Source organism: Bactrocera latifrons, unplaced genomic scaffold, assembly GCF_001853355.1.
Source record: "Bactrocera latifrons isolate USDA-ARS-PBARC rearing strain unplaced genomic scaffold, ASM185335v1 scaffold_314, whole genome shotgun sequence".
Lineage (NCBI taxonomy): Eukaryota > Metazoa > Arthropoda > Insecta > Diptera > Tephritidae > Bactrocera > Bactrocera latifrons.
Genome location: NW_017536786.1, coordinates 65,292 through 80,651, shown reverse-complemented (window position 1 = coordinate 80,651; position 15,360 = coordinate 65,292). Strand labels below are relative to the sequence as shown.

The 15,360-nt window shown below is 38.6% G+C and overlaps 2 protein-coding genes across 6 annotated transcripts in view; both read left to right on the top strand.

The window, feature by feature from the left end:
- LOC108970901 (ATP-binding cassette sub-family G member 1) overlaps window positions 1-9,383 on the top strand; it is a 23,530-nt gene extending 14,147 nt beyond the window's left edge. For 4 of the 5 annotated variants that reach the window (XM_018936608.1, XM_018936606.1, XM_018936605.1 and 1 more), the window contains 9 exons: window positions 3,938-4,586; window positions 6,773-6,890; window positions 7,044-7,233; window positions 7,291-7,436; window positions 7,500-7,741; window positions 7,809-8,092; window positions 8,214-8,382; window positions 8,443-8,699; window positions 8,786-9,217. In XM_018936608.1, coding sequence (XP_018792153.1) covers window positions 4,358-4,586; window positions 6,773-6,890; window positions 7,044-7,233; window positions 7,291-7,436; window positions 7,500-7,741; window positions 7,809-8,092; window positions 8,214-8,382; window positions 8,443-8,699; window positions 8,786-9,217 — 2,067 coding nt within the window. In that variant the 5' untranslated portion in view covers window positions 3,938-4,357. Of the gene's footprint in view, window positions 1-3,937; window positions 4,587-6,772; window positions 6,891-7,043; window positions 7,234-7,290; window positions 7,437-7,499; window positions 7,742-7,808; window positions 8,093-8,213; window positions 8,383-8,442; window positions 8,700-8,785 lie in introns of those variants that run through there. The other variant, XM_018936610.1, reaches the window with a different exon arrangement.
- A 3,093-nt stretch (window positions 9,384-12,476) lies between these two features.
- LOC108970903 (phospholipase A1-like) lies at window positions 12,477-15,355 on the top strand. The gene is made up of 3 exons (XM_018936612.1): window positions 12,477-12,682; window positions 14,186-14,435; window positions 14,548-15,355. The coding sequence occupies exons 1-3, from the start codon at window positions 12,637-12,639 to the stop codon at window positions 15,344-15,346; spliced, it is 1,095 nt and encodes a 364-aa protein (XP_018792157.1). The 5' UTR covers window positions 12,477-12,636; the 3' UTR covers window positions 15,347-15,355.
- Window positions 15,356-15,360: the final 5 nt, after the last annotated feature.

Here is a 15,360-nt window from a genome sequence, read left to right as displayed (position 1 = left end):
TCTCTTTAGCAACTTTGTTGCGAGAGTATAAAAATATGTACCATTTTGGTCCACCACTTTTTGTAGATTTCCGCTAGAAACTGAGAGATGATGAACGTTAAGTTCCTTAGCGATGTCATGGCAGCTTATGTGATGGTCCTAGTCAATATTTTCCATAATTTCACCGACTTTTTCAACAATAGGTCGATCATTTTTTTTTTTTTTTTTTTTTTTTTTTTTTTTTTTTTTTTTTTTTTTTTTTTTTTTTTTTTTTTTTTTTTTTTTTGTTAAATTAAGCTTAGGGTCTCACCTTTCCAACGCTATATGGTATGACACAATGTGATTGGTAGCACTGGAGATATACGACTGCAAAGACATCTATTGACAGAATATGAAAATACTTTTCCGACTACACAATATATGCTTAATATAGTAGACAGGAAGACATAAAATTTTTCATACTTGGTAACCCTAATCATGGACACTTTTTTTCATCCGAAAGTGGGCTACACTGTAATTCGGTCGCATGCGAATTTAATCAGTTTTACTTGCTTATGTTTAAAATACAATAAATGATTAAACAGAATGACAGTCATTATTATTTATACAAAATATTTTTAGACATGAACACAAGTTGTTTTGGCTTTAAAATTTAATGCCAAAAGGTAATTAGATTCCTTAGAGGAAAGAGAAGTGGGAAGTCACTTTTACAAGCACTTATAGCTTACGTTAGTAATGTAATATTAACTAATGGAATGGAAATGGCTTTCCGTGAATACGTTTAAATTACATTCACGTGAAAACATTAGCAAAAAGCACTAAAATATTCTAAAACATGCTGTGCTTGGCAGCTCTCTGCTACCCACACATATGGTTGTGTTGAAGAAAGTTGAATTTATGCGCCACAATATGCAAATTGACGAGCTATCTGATTGATAATATAACGAATAATTACAATATTGAACTGATTCAGTGAAAGGCCTAATTAAATCCATTAAATTAACGACTGCAACTACATCACTATTATATTAATTATCGCTATGTGTGTGGAACATGGGAGTAATTTTAACAAAATTAAATTTTTATAACAAGCTAAAGGCAAGTTTGTTGTGAAATTATACTAATTATCGATTGCCCTCAAGCTCGCTAKTATTAAATGGCAAATATGGGTTTAGAAGCATTCCTGAGATCTCGTTACAATATAATRTAGGCAAGTAAAGTTCGCGTTATTATGAAGCATACAGCAAAGAGTTGCTTGCTCCTTATTCAGTTCTTAGAAAGGGTTTAGACACACTCCAGTAAGCAGCAACAGCTCAAGTGATCTTAAAAGCTGTGTCGTGACTTCACTTCATAGAAATACCACATATTATAAATTAATAACTAAATAGCAATAAAGATTAAGAAGCTTTTAAATAATTAGGATTTAAGTAATTTTTCATTACTCGTGTAAATAATCGTAAAAATATGTGMTAATTACTTGTGAAAATAATATAATTTTTTACTATAAAAGATTCGCTTTTTGCGTTTTATATTTTRCATGTGGACACGTGCGTGACAATGTTGTGAAAAAAATCTGAAAGCAATGTGTGTGAAAACGCAAGCTGAAATACGCAAAATGGGCGGCGATTAATGCCATTGTTTTTAGTTTAGCGTAAAATGTCAAATTTATGCCGCTTGCCTGTCAACGCAGGAGGCCTCGCATGAGCTGCCCGTCGTATGAGTAACATTTTATTATAAACATACACATGTATATCACACAGACGAGCGAATGCTAATGCATTTATGCATGTGTTTTAGAAAAATTATTTAAATGCTTTTGCAAGCATTTGTTGTTGCTTTTTGTTGCAATTAAATATATTTCTCCTATAAAAAGTTAAAAGCGTGAATGCGCCGCAATGCCAGTTCAACGAACTGAGTTAGAGCAAACGACATGACAGCTGCTCTAATTTCCCATCTAATATATATTTAAAATATATATATATATATTACATACATATGTATGTATAAGTGCGTTCTCAGACAAACTGTCGTTACTATTGTTGCAATTATGTTGTCTTTAATCATTTGTAAAACGAATCTTATTATTATTTATAATAACTTCAGTTAATTACATATGTACAGTGTTGCGCAAAACATGTGTAATTTGAAATTAGTCAAGTATTTTTTGTTTTTTGTTTTTTTGTATGAACGATAAATTCAAATTTATTTTTATTGAAGAATGTTCTTTAGTAGAAAACAAAAAGAATTCAATTTAAGGATTTAGAAAACGTCAATTTTTGGGAATTTCAAATAAAAAAATTGACTTATCGATAGTTTTTAAGTTTTCAAGGTATATTTATACATATTTCAAGACTACACAGAAAAATGTTGTTTTGAGAAAAACGTGTTTAAAGTTGAACTGTAGTTGAGACTGATTGAACTGAGCGGCAACATTTTAGAAAGATGTAACTCAAAAACTATTTTAGAGATTTGTAATTTTAGTCTATTATTCAGAAAGGAATAAACTATGTAAATCTAAAAAAAAAAAATTAATTTTACAAAATTTCTCACTAGGTTTGAACCTCAATCGTAAAAATGTGCGAAAATATTTTTTTATTCTTCTTCGTTCTCTTTACTGGCGAAGACAGCAGCCCGCCAGTTCTTCTTTTCGCTATTTGGCGCAAATTTGAAATACGAAGTGCACCCAGGTCCTTCTCCAGCCGATTTCTATAACGGATTGGTGTTTCTCTTGCTATGCCTCCAGTGCGGTTCTTTTCCTCCTGATCTCTCCAAAGCAGTGGAGGTCTTTCGCTTCAACTGCGTCTACCGGCAGGTACTGAATCGAAAACCTTCAAAACGGAAATGTGGCTAATGTAGACGCTGTCTCATAATTCGAGGAACTTTGTCAATGTCGCCGAATATCTCGTACAGCTCGTCGTTGTTTCGACTGCGGTACTTGCTTTTGCCAAAGCGCAAGGACCAAAAATCTTCCGCAAAGCCTTTCTCTCAAACACTCCTAAGGCCGACTCACCAAATGATGTTATTGCCCACGCCTCCGCATCATATAGCAGGACGGGAATGTTGAGGGACATGTAGAGTTAGGTCTTTGTTTGTCGAAAGAGGACTTTACTTTTTACAAATTCCTACTAATTTCTATTCGAACCTCATCATAGTCGATCAATGAAACATCAATTATATCGTCATCGAATGGGGAATCGTGCTCTCCATCTTCATATGTTACACTTTCAATCCCGTTAAGCAGGCTGGAGAAGTGTTCCCTTCATGACTGCAGTTTGCTCTGAACATCAGCCACTAGATCACCACTTTGGGTTCCACAACAGCATGTTCCGGTCTTGAAACCTTCCGTCGAATTTTCGAGCATTACCCTTGCTTTCTTTGTCTGCATAAAGTGTCTCGCTTACCTCTTCAACTCTCGGCAGCTATACCACTCCGCTCGTGGTAAGTGGTCATTCGCAACAGTGCGAGATAGGCTGCACGCTTTCTGCGATACAGTCCTAATTTTACCAACTATTCTTTCGAGCTTTACAAAAACGAGTGGTTTTGCTTACATTTTCTTATTCAATAAACTTTTACATCGACATGTGGAAAAAATGTGCTGCTAAAAATATTTGAGTATATATTTGAATATGGCATATTCAAAAAGTTTTTTTTTTATTTTTTTGCGAATTCTTATGTAGTGAACTTTAAATGTTTTAACAATTGTAATAAGAATTAGCGCCCTTTTCAATTTTAGATCGCTGAAGTGAGCGCTCGCTGACGGCGAACTTTAATTGCTGCTTACATACATATATTCCACAGATTTTCTATCAAGCAATAACTTATGATAATTCTTAGAAAATTATAGAAATTAACATTTTTTTCAATTAATCGCAATCTGGCTCCACATATGTACATATATAAACATGACAAACACTGAGTCATCCAATATTGAAAACCGCTAAATCTGCTCTTCTTACAGTGTCTAAATTTGTGCAATAAAAAGGCCGCCGTAAAGCAGGCTCAGCGAATTGGCGCAATCATCATCGCAACACAGCCGTTGGCGCAAATTATGACAAAACCTATAGAGACACACAAACAAACATACATTTCAAACAGCTACCAGAAAAGTGGCAAACATTTAAGCGCACACAAACACACACATGCGAGTATGACGTAGATGCATGTGAGTAAGCGTTTCGCAAAGTAACGAAAATCAAGCGTGTTAGTGACAACAACAACAATACTAAGCAGCTCGAGAGTCACCAGCGCAGAAGTCGCGTTTTAGAGTGCAATCGTTGCAAACAAGACAACAACAACAACAGCATCAACCACAAAATAATAACCACTAACGGCATAACAACAAACACGTTCCCCACAAAGCCAAAACCCAGAAACTAGGATGGATTCGACAACAGATACCGGCTGCAGCGACTCGTACAACAGTTACGGTAAATCACACTCCAGCGACACTTCGCTCAGCTACGCCAGCGACATAAATGCGATCAGTGTGGATTTGGGCGATGGCGATAATATCTCATGCAGTGGCCTAAAGTATCTGCCAACTTGGCCGGCGATTAATTTGCAATTTCGGGACTTAAGCTACGAGGTCTACGATGTACACACGAAGGGTGAGTTCTCAGATGCATTTAGTTAGGAATAGAGAAATTATATACCTCTCTCCCTCTCTCTATCTCTCTTCTCTCGGCTAACGATCTGGGCTTTCTCGCTTCCAGAACCTTAAGAACTAGAATGAGCGTACACTTCTTCAGTTTTTTAGATTTTGCATTTTGGATTTCTTAATTAGGTAGATGGTCTGTCGATGTAAACTTGCGGCCAGTTGTTGCTCAATTTTACATTGCTTAAGGTATAGGTTACCCTAAAAAGTATTTTTAAACACCGTACAGATCGGCCATGCCTTAGTGACTTTTGACAAGAAAACCTTTCCTTTCACAACACAACCCAACAACACATAAAACATGTGCACTGTCACTCTAAAGCTGACCTAATAACTTCAAAGTCCCTTCACTCCCAAGTCGCAAAGCAAACGTATTGGCGATTACAACAAGACTATAAAATGAAAACGAGTGAGTCAGTAGTAATTACGGGGGCAAAGTAGCGACTAAAATAGTAACCACTGCATGTTTGGATGATTACATCTCAAGTATCACTGGTTGCATACTGCTGCACCTGTTCCTACATATCTACACTATATACAGAGGCATGGGAATGTTACTTTAGTCATGTAGGCGAAACTTTGGCTGACGCCGCATGAGTAATTAGTGCGAGTGCAAATGGAAGCAGATAATAAACTGATAATTTTTCACGGCAAACACAAAGGCTCTAACTACATGCTGATTACAATGTAGAGCTTAGTAATTGCAGAGACATTACATTGATGACCCTGCTAAAATAGAGATACGATAAAATAGAGATTGTTGTAGTTTGATTCTGCCTTAGGTCAGCTGGTGACGTCAATATACACTGGATTTTACAAACACTTTGACTCGACATACCTAAAGAAAATGTTTGAGGTTGTGGGTTATATAATTAAAAGGCGTTGATAAAATAATAGCGGAGCCTAAATAATTATCCGAGCGTGTTTGAAATCAAGTTTGGCTTGAGTAGCTCATGTTTTATTTTAAACATTGATGTTTCAATCGGCAAACTCCAATGTCGTTTAATCAGTCTTTTCAAAGGCGCTCAGTTCTTAAAAAATTTGACGATGGTTCTCTGTGCTATGATGAAAATATGCACCCAACTAATATCTAAATGAAACCCTGTCCACCAACAAATTATCCAAGTTGCAAACCCAAATCCTAGCGAACATTGTGCACACAGTAATATCTTTAGTTTATCTCCAAACCTTTTTTAGGCACATAATTAATACCGTCCATAAGTCGATTGGGTCAAGACTCAAAAATATTATATTTCATTAATATAAAATATTAATGAAAATATAAGAGAAAAGTTGAAAGAACCTTCAACAGTTCGTAATAAATGAAATAAAAAGGTTCGAGCATCGTTCGGAAACCTTTAATGAAAGTCGAAAAAGTCTTTTCGTATTTCTAATCAAACTTCAATTTTTTTTTTTAATTTACAATGAACTTCGATGAAACAAATATGTACCATTTGGTCGACCACTTTTTGCATTTTTCCGCTAGAGACATAATTCCATCAGTGTAAAACTTTTCTGGTTTCTCGGCGAAAAACTGCGACAAGTAATTTTCACACAGGCTTCTCTTGAAGCCAACTTTACTCCATTAAGGGAGTTCTGCATTGACCGAAGCAAATGGTAGTCCGATGTTGCGAGGTTAGGGCTATGTGGTGGATGCATCAAAACTTCCCAGCCAAGCTCTTCCAGTTTTTACCGAGTCATCAAAACTGTGTGTGGTCTAGCGTTGTCCTAACGAAAGACGAAGCCCTTTCTGTTGGTCAGTTCTGGTCGTTTTTTTCCAGGCTGGAGAAATAATTCACGCTCTCAAGGCACTCTGAAACTTTCTTCGAAAGATCATGTAACCGATGCCCCTAATTAAGGGTTTGACCGATTATTTTACTTTAATGACCATCATTTAAGCACTCTCAGCATATTGCGAAACAGATTTTACCTGCACTTATAACTATACTTAGCCATATAATTCTATGATTAATAATTTTTTATCAGTTTGATCAACGTCTGTTTTCATTGCTAATAACTCGTCAGCGAAGTAATTACATAGTTGACATTACGTTTTCATAATTATGGCTCACAAATATTATAAAAAAAAAAACTTATTTCCCTAAATTATTTTCTCCCTAAACAAAATAAAATGCTTAGCACGGAAACCGCTGCTGCGTGGCATTAACGGACAGTTTCGTGCGCACGAGCTTACAGCCATACTGGGCCCGTCGGGCGCGGGGAAAACGACGCTACTCAACCTACTGGCCGGCTATGGGTAAGTAATGATGAACGTTAGCTCCATTACACACAAGTACAAAGTTTATTTACACGGCAACGGGAGCGCACTCGTACTTGTCATTTATCTGTTTTGCTTAACTTTTGCTTGGCATGGCAATTTATTTTATCACATTTTCACATTTATCAATAGCGCAAGGAAAACATCCGGTGAAATTTGCGTCAATCACAGCCCGCGCGATATGAGAGTTTTTCGCAAAATGTCACGCTACATCATGCAAAACGATGTGCTGGATCCACATTTCACGGTGCTGGAGGCGATGCTGCTGGCCGCGCACCTAAAGCTGGGCAATGACTTGAGCCACGCGCAGAAGTTGGAAGTGGTGAGTTATGATGCTAAAATACCTCGATAATGTTCAATGACCGCCAAACGCTTTCAGATCGATGAGATACTCCGCATGTTGGGTTTGAAGAAAGTGCAAAACACCACCACACTGCGTCTCTCCGGCGGCGAAAAGAAGCGCTTGTGCATCGCACTGGAGCTGGTGAATAATCCGCCGGTGATATTTCTCGACGAGCCTACCACGTAAGTGATTTCAAATGAAAATCGTCCTTCAGCTGCATATTTTTCATTTCCATCTTATCCTAGCGGTCTCGATGATATCTCAAGTTCGCAGTGCATATCTCTGCTGCGCGGTATTGCGCATCGCACGGGGCGCACCGTTATTTGTTCAGTCCACACGCCATCCGCTAAAGTCTTCGACATGTTCGATAAGGTCTACATCTTAGCTAAGGGACAGTGTATTTATCAGGGTTCGGGTGCCAACATCGTGCCTTATATGAAGCATATTGGTCTCACATGTCCGCGTACTTATAACCCGGCCGACTTTAGTGAGTTCGAGGATAAGACGCTACCAAACCAAATTGTATTAACCCATTTTATTGTTTTACTTCACAGTCATTGAGGTTGCCTGCGAAGAATATGGTACCAACTATCATGAGCCAATGGTCGATGCTGTTGAAAATGGTAAAGTCTATCGCTGGACGCCACATCGAGAACGCAGGCAAGTTAAGTCGGACGCAACGAACAAATCAGACACAACATCCGGTGCCTCGTCCTTCGATGAGTTGGAGCAGTTCGAGGAGGAAATCAATCCGAAATTGTTGAAGCAGAAAGCATCGTGGTGGATGCAATATAAACTGCTGCTGACGCGAATGATGGTGCAGATGTGGCGCGATAAGGTGGGTCTTTAAGGAGTAAAGGTTCCTGACTCAACTGCGAAACTAAACTTTGAGTTCTCTGATTTAAGTAGAAATATTTATAAATATTTTTTTAACTAAGCTTATTACTTCTTTTTTTCAGTCCTATATAAAGCTGCGATTCTATATGAACATCGTTCTGGCGTTGATTATTGGCAGCATCTACAGAGGTGTGGGCGATGATGCCTCGAAGGCATTCTTTAATTTCGGTTTCGCTTTCACGATAATTATTGCGTACTTATATCTGCCAATGATGCCAGTATTATTACAATGTAAGTCCAAAGCTGTAATGAGATATTTTCTTTAGATTTTTACTCTCTAACCGCATACAGTTCCGACCGAGATGAAGTTTCTAAAGCGCGAGTACTTCAATCAGTGGTATCACCTGAGTTCATATTACGCCGCAATGATTTCCTCCAAATTGCCTTTTATGTTCGTGCTGGCCGTCATCTACCTTATTATGGTCTATGTTATGTCCAGTCAGCCCTTGGAGCTTTTCCGTTTTTGCATGCTCTTTCTGATAGCCTTTTTAACCGCTATGACGTCGGAAAGTTTGGGTATCTTAATATCGTCACACCTTAGTCTGGTGGTAAGTAACAACACAAATAAATAAGCGCACAAATACTTAAGGCACTAATCACTTAACTACTAATCCTGATCACGCTTCACTTACAGAATGCCATGTTCATGGGCCCTGTTGTCGCTGTACCGCTTATACTGCTCTCCTGTTATGGCATCGGCTATGGCAAGTCGGTATATATACACCCTGTAATGCGCTACTTAATGCAACTCAGTTACTTGCGTCACGGTATGGAGGGTCTCGTCGCCGCTCTTTATGGTTACGATCGTGAGGATCTACATTGTCCGGAAACGGAAGTGTTCTGTATGTTTAAGAAGTCGAAATTCTTGCTTATGATTCTCGGTTTCGAAAATTTGAACTATGTCTTTTCGGTTGCTTGCCTCGTGCTGTTCTATATAATATTCACACTTGCTGCCTACTTTATGATTCGACAACGCCTCTCTCTCCGAACCTCAAACAATGTGATCGTGCAATATGCAAAGCAACTCCTGGTGAAGCATCTCAATTTCTCTTCATACAATTACTAGCGGTGCTCGAGCACATATTTTACATATTCGTAAAACCAACATACTGTACAAAGAGTATTTATTATGACTTTTTACACTTAGTGTGGAGGGGAGCTTAGGATTTTAAGAAAACTTTTGCATTATGTACTACTTAAATAGAATAGCCGTTTTGCCATTAAAAAAAAAACCGAAGTATCACCTTGTGATCGTTTTAAAATAGTTGTTAAGGTTAAGTGCTTAACCCGGTGGACTGAAGTGATATTAAATTTAAGTGATTGTATAAAATTTACTAATCAATAAAGCGATATTTTGTAATGTGAAAAAAGCTTGACTTATTTTTATTTATTTATTTTTTTTTTTTTTTTTGCTGAGAGTACTTTGGTGGGGCACGCGCTAGTAAAAACACCGTTTATATATGGTACACAATCCTCTAAGTAGGCCGACGGAAAGCCCTACTCTTATAACCACAAAGAAGTTAAGCAAGTGGTGTTGGGGAACGATCAATGTAGAAATTGCTGATAAAGCCTGAATACAAGAACATCGTTTCGTTCTTCTTGTTTCCTGTTTTCTTCGAATACAATATTTACCGCACGGAACTGCGATCTAAAGGTAATATTTCATAAAACTTTGCGGAAAAATTTGCCGAAATCAGCTTATGCCTATTACTTCATTCCGGACCGGAAATGAGGAGCAATACAAGACTTCAACTATAATCGGTTCCACTAAAGTAGAGATTTAATTCGACGTTTCTTCAAAAAAGGAAACTAACATCCTTGGTAAGGGGGGGATTACATGGATCTTGTTTAATACTATAGAATTACTTGAACATTGTCCTAAATTCTCAAGTTGATCCAAGTAATAGTTTTGGAGATACAACCGTAAAAAGTTGGGCGCTCATGTCGATCAGCTATATTATCGTTTTTCTCGAAACTGTGAAAAGTCCATTCGGACAACCCAGACACGTAGCTGCTGTCTCTAGATTCGGCTCATTGTTTCAACGAATCCGATATTCGTCGTAGCCAAAGCGCAAAGCACCAATATTCTGCAGAACCCTTGTCTCCGAAACTCGTAACGTAGACCCATCATATGTTGTCCATCGTTCATGCCTCTGAACCATATAGCAGAACGGGAATAATGAGGGACTTATAGAGTTTGGTTTTTATTCGTCGAGAGAGGACTTTACCCCTCATCTGCCTACTCAATCCGAAGTAGCACCTGTTGACAAGAGTTATTCTACGTTGGATTTCGAGCAGCATTGGCAACAGTTGAGCAAAAGTATGTATGTATTAATTTTTTAAAATTTTTTTCATTCCATTTCTAATCATTTAGCCACCACTGTAAGCGCGGAGCCATTTATCAACAATACAACTTTGTGCTTTGGCATTTGAAAAAGCTTTGATTTCGAACTATTCACAATGGGCAGAGCTTGGTGAATATGCGCTTGCTCGCAACTACCGTTAATTTGACGAAATTCGAAACGATAAACCGGAAATTTCGTAAATTGATTCGCAGAGTTTATTTTAATTAAAAAGTACATTTTTTTTCATATTAATAAAAATTCTTAAGCCTCAGTAAAAAATATAGTTTGTAGAGCACTTTGCGATGACATCAAGTACAAAAACTGGTCCAACAACTTGAAATTGAGGCTCGATAAGTAATTTGCAGGCAACACGTGCCCTTAACTCATATTTCGTATATTTAATGCGCCTCATAAATGCTCCAAGGACATCACGCAGATGTTGACGTGTACAGACAACAAACAACACAACACTTAAATGTACATACATATCCGTATGTCTTTACTTATAAATATCAAGCATGCAATGTTGGTGACTAAAGTGATTTCTTCCGCTTCTACGTTTCCACATTTGTGGACTCAAAAGACTCAAGATAGCGAGTTCTAAAGGCAATGCGTGTAATAAGGAAGCTATCGTAGTATATTCACATATAGTGTATGTACGTATATCCGCAAATGGAAAATTACTCTGGCGCTTACCTGCAAAGAAAAGAACAAAAGTTGCTTTAAGTAAAATGCAAGCTAATGCAGAAGTCACTAATATATTATAGAAGGTGTCTTTTTAGGGATTAAGAATTTTTTTGTAAACTAAAACACAATAAATTTAATGAAATAATTTAGTCCTTAGTTTTCTTATATAATTATATATTTGTTATATAGTTCTTATATAACAGGTCAATTGAAAAGTTCCCGGCCTGACAGATAGATGGTGCTGCTAGAATGAAATCCATATAATTTTGAAGTATCCATCACCTGCAAAAGGTATTGACAACTGTCGAAACATTAGTTTGTAAGTTTGGAGTTGTCCAAGCATAATAAACCCGACTCTTTGCATCGATACATGACTCCATCACTCCACTTTGAAGTCCAATCGACAGTCACCGGAAGGGAACTACAAACGATAAACCCGAGAGTCGGTTGGCAAGGTTATTGCGTCTGTATTTTGCGCTGTGCATTGACTACTTTGAAAAGGAGACCATTAAATATCGTTCTTTGATCATTTGAAAGACGAAATCACCGAAAAACGGCCGCATTTGAAGAAAAACCCATTGGACCGTGTCACAAATCAGTGAAAACGATATCAAAAACCCATGATTTGATTTGAAGCCCAATCGCCTCCGCATCCACCGTTTTCTCCAGATCTGGCTCCCAGCGATTACTCTATGTTCTCAGATCGCTAAAGAATAGGCGGTGGGTAGAAATTCTTCATCGAATGAAGGGATGTTCGCCGAAACCGAGGCCTAGTTTGAAGCAAAGGTCCAATCGCACTACAAAAATCTCATCAAAGGGATGTAGAGTCAAAAACGAATTTTATCAAAAAATGTGTTTTGCAATCATAACACGGGGACCTTAAAATTAACCTGTTACACTAAAAGCATCCTCTTCATACACAGTAACATATAATTTTTCTTTCCATAATAGCGGACGTTAACAAGGACTCAGATAACCTTAAGTAGATTACTTCTAAGCTTTTTATGCTCAAACTCCGCTCAACCCCTTGAATGCTTGAATACTAGATAAAAAAGGGTGTGTACTTGAAGTAATTAAGGCGGCCAAATTAAAAGATAAACAAATCAATTACGGGTACATACATATTTACATTAATGTATGTACTAAATGACAGCTGAAAGCCGCTCATTGGCGCATCGATAAAAAGCGGATATTAAAAACAATTAAACTTGTTCTGAAATGCGAGTTGTGGCGCTTCACAACTCCTGCACACCGAGTAGACCTGCATCCGAGCCGCGTTCAGTTTAATTTAAAATAGTGCAGACTTATGTTGTCTGTGGTCAGTAGCGTGCAGGACATCGTCGGTTGAAAGTGCGTGCGGCGTCTTAACAGAAAAAAAGAATTTTAAGAATTACTTAGCTTCTGAATAATTATTGCACGAAGTTAAACAATTGTATTTTCTTATGTGTCGAGAATGAAATTTCTACTTTTTTACGCGACTTACTTCGCCGGCGTACTCGGTTAGTATGGTGGTAGAGTACTGGTGATAAGAAAATAAATTTTGAATTTTGCCAAAGCTGAGACAAAGAGCTCAGGATGCTAAGTAATTCATAATAGAAATACAAAATAAAAAAAAAAAAATGTGAGGCAGCAGCTGCTCATTATTTGAGTTAGGAACTAATTAAGATCTTAGCAGTTTATTTTAAAATAATAAAGAATGAACTACTAAGTATTGGGCGCGTGATAGCTTTTAGAAATCAAATAAAACAAAAATATTCAGAAGGTATTTATTTTAACAAAATCAGTTATCAATGTGGTCCAACAAGTGAAAGGGGTGTAGGCACACGCAACACATAAAAAAAAATCATAATAAAAAAGTTTTATGACTCTCTCCCCTCAGTCTCAAAATCGGCTCATACAGGTTTACATGATTCCAACTATTGTAGTGTTCTAAACGAAACATATTTCGAATATGCTTCATTGGCACAAATTTCGCTATCGTATGGTTTTTTCCGTAGACGCCATGTCACAAAGTACGGGGTATCTCCGAGAATAATTTGAGGGTATCTTCAAGTCGCCGTTGGGATGGTAAGGCTTAGCTAAGTTGTCGTCGACGTCATCTAACGGAAGGCCCAAGAAAAGTGTTCTTTTGACATGGTCCAATCTAAGGAAGGGGGGTGTCAGATGAGTAGGGCTGATGGAGCATGCAAAGAGGTGGCCAGTGTCATGCAGAGACTCATAACAAGCGGGACATATATTAGATATGTCGGAGTGTATTCTTGATAAGTAGGAGTTTAAGCTCCTACAGTATACAGATCGAAGCTACGCAAGGGCCACTTTCGTTTCTCACTTCGAGCTCTTCGTGTGCGATGGGTGGGGGTTTGACTCCGAGTACGCCATTCACTGGAAGGGAGTCGGTGAAGGTGTTGAATGGCGGTCAGTGCCTGTCGAAAGTTTGTTACGTCCGAAGTCTGGTCGGCCTACTGTCTAATGACGTCGACGTAATTAAGAAACCGTACAGCCGGTTGACTCAATACCATACATTCGTTCAACAGCTTCCGATTAACAGTCTGAGTGCGAAAAACCATTGTAAATTTGTGACAAACGCAAAGCGTATCATCGATTTACGACACTCCTGTTGATCCATAATTACGAGTTGGTGGCATTACAAAGGACTGGCTGTCTAACAGCGATCCTTCGTAAATCTTGTGCTAAGGATAGGTAATACCTAGACTAAGCGAGAGTGGCTACCCACCGATAAAGCTAAATTTCTACCTTTTGTTAAATCTTTATAATTTATTTTAACAAAAAGCTGTATTTTAAGGGTTGAGCGCAGCAAATCGTAACAAGAGGACTGCTGATGGCACCGCTGCAATTAAATAACATATTTTAATCATACACTTTTGCGGCATTCAAGTGTATTTAAGTGCTAATGATTTATACTTTAATCTTTTCCTCATTGCTCATTGGTACTTCGTTACGTGCTGTTGCATTGGGATGACTCACTCTTCAACTGCGGCTAGCCCTCAACGAAAGCACTTCAATAGCATTTCGAAACCAGTTGGGTTATTGCGAGCCTTTTACAGTGGAATTAATAGCGGGACTTGTTTCGAAAGAGGCACGTCAAATAATCGATCCAGGATCACGTCCGCAACAAAAGCAATTGCGATACGATCTGTTTACAAGGCGGAATCCACACACACGACAAGTACTGTTAGCTGGCAACCGCAACCGGCTGTTGACCTCGAACTTTAATGCCACTTGGCCAGTCAGGTGAGTTGAATTTACGTAAGCAATGCAAATTCACTGGATAATGAATCATTTTGTGAACTTGAACCTCCAAGCTGCATACATATTTATCTATATTGCTTTTATTTTCACTTAGATTATCCATTCATGGTTGGAATGGTCAAACCACGACTTGCTCGAATGCCGCCATTAAAGATGCGTACCTCGCAAAGGGCGATTACAATGTGATCTTAGTTGACTGGTCGGATTACTCGTTGGACATAAATTATTTTCGCGTTGTGGTGGAAATTTCCGAAATCGCACGCAAGCTCAACGAGTTCACACGTTTCCTACACAACCAAACTGCCGTTCCCTTTAGTAGCATGTATTTAATTGGACACAGCGCTGGCTGCCACATCGCTGGCATGGCGGGCAAGTTACTGCAACCCGATAAATACGGTGTCATCTACGCACTAGACTCTTCTGGGCCCGTACATCGCACATTGGACGCGAAATGGCGACTCGCACCAACCGATGCCGTCTATGTGGAGTCCATACAAACTGACATAGCGTTGTTTGGTTTTCCCGCTGACAAACTAGCACACGCCTCTTTCTACCCCAACTGGGGCTTGGGTCAACCACATTGTCCCAATGTGACCACTATGGAGCCGGACTTCACTTGTGATCATTTTGGCGCTTTATACTACTTCGTGGAGTCCTTGCAGAATCCGTCGGCATTTGGCGCAATCAAATGCAAGAATTATGACAGCATCGAGCGCTCGAAGTGCGGCTGCGGCGCGCGCTGGTGCCACGCGACTGCCTTCATGGGTGGCGATCCGGCTGTGCCGAAGAAGGGCGTCTTCTACTTCAGCACACGTGCGACAATGCCGTTCGGTTATGGTGCGATGTGCCGCATGAAACGGCCCATCCGGCCCACCATAGCGCGTATTTCATAAGACTTAAAGACGTT

Bases quoted from the DNA above. Each gene is read 5' to 3' on its own strand.
- LOC108970903 (XM_018936612.1), top strand. From the start codon at position 12,637: ATGAAATTTCTACTTTTTTACGCGACTTACTTCGCCGGCGTACTCG. The intron at 12,683-14,185 runs GTTAGTATGGTG...AACTGCGGCTAG, and splicing joins TTACTTCGCCGGCGTACTCG to CCCTCAACGAAAGCACTTCA. The intron at 14,436-14,547 runs GTGAGTTGAATT...ATTTTCACTTAG, and splicing joins AATGCCACTTGGCCAGTCAG to ATTATCCATTCATGGTTGGA.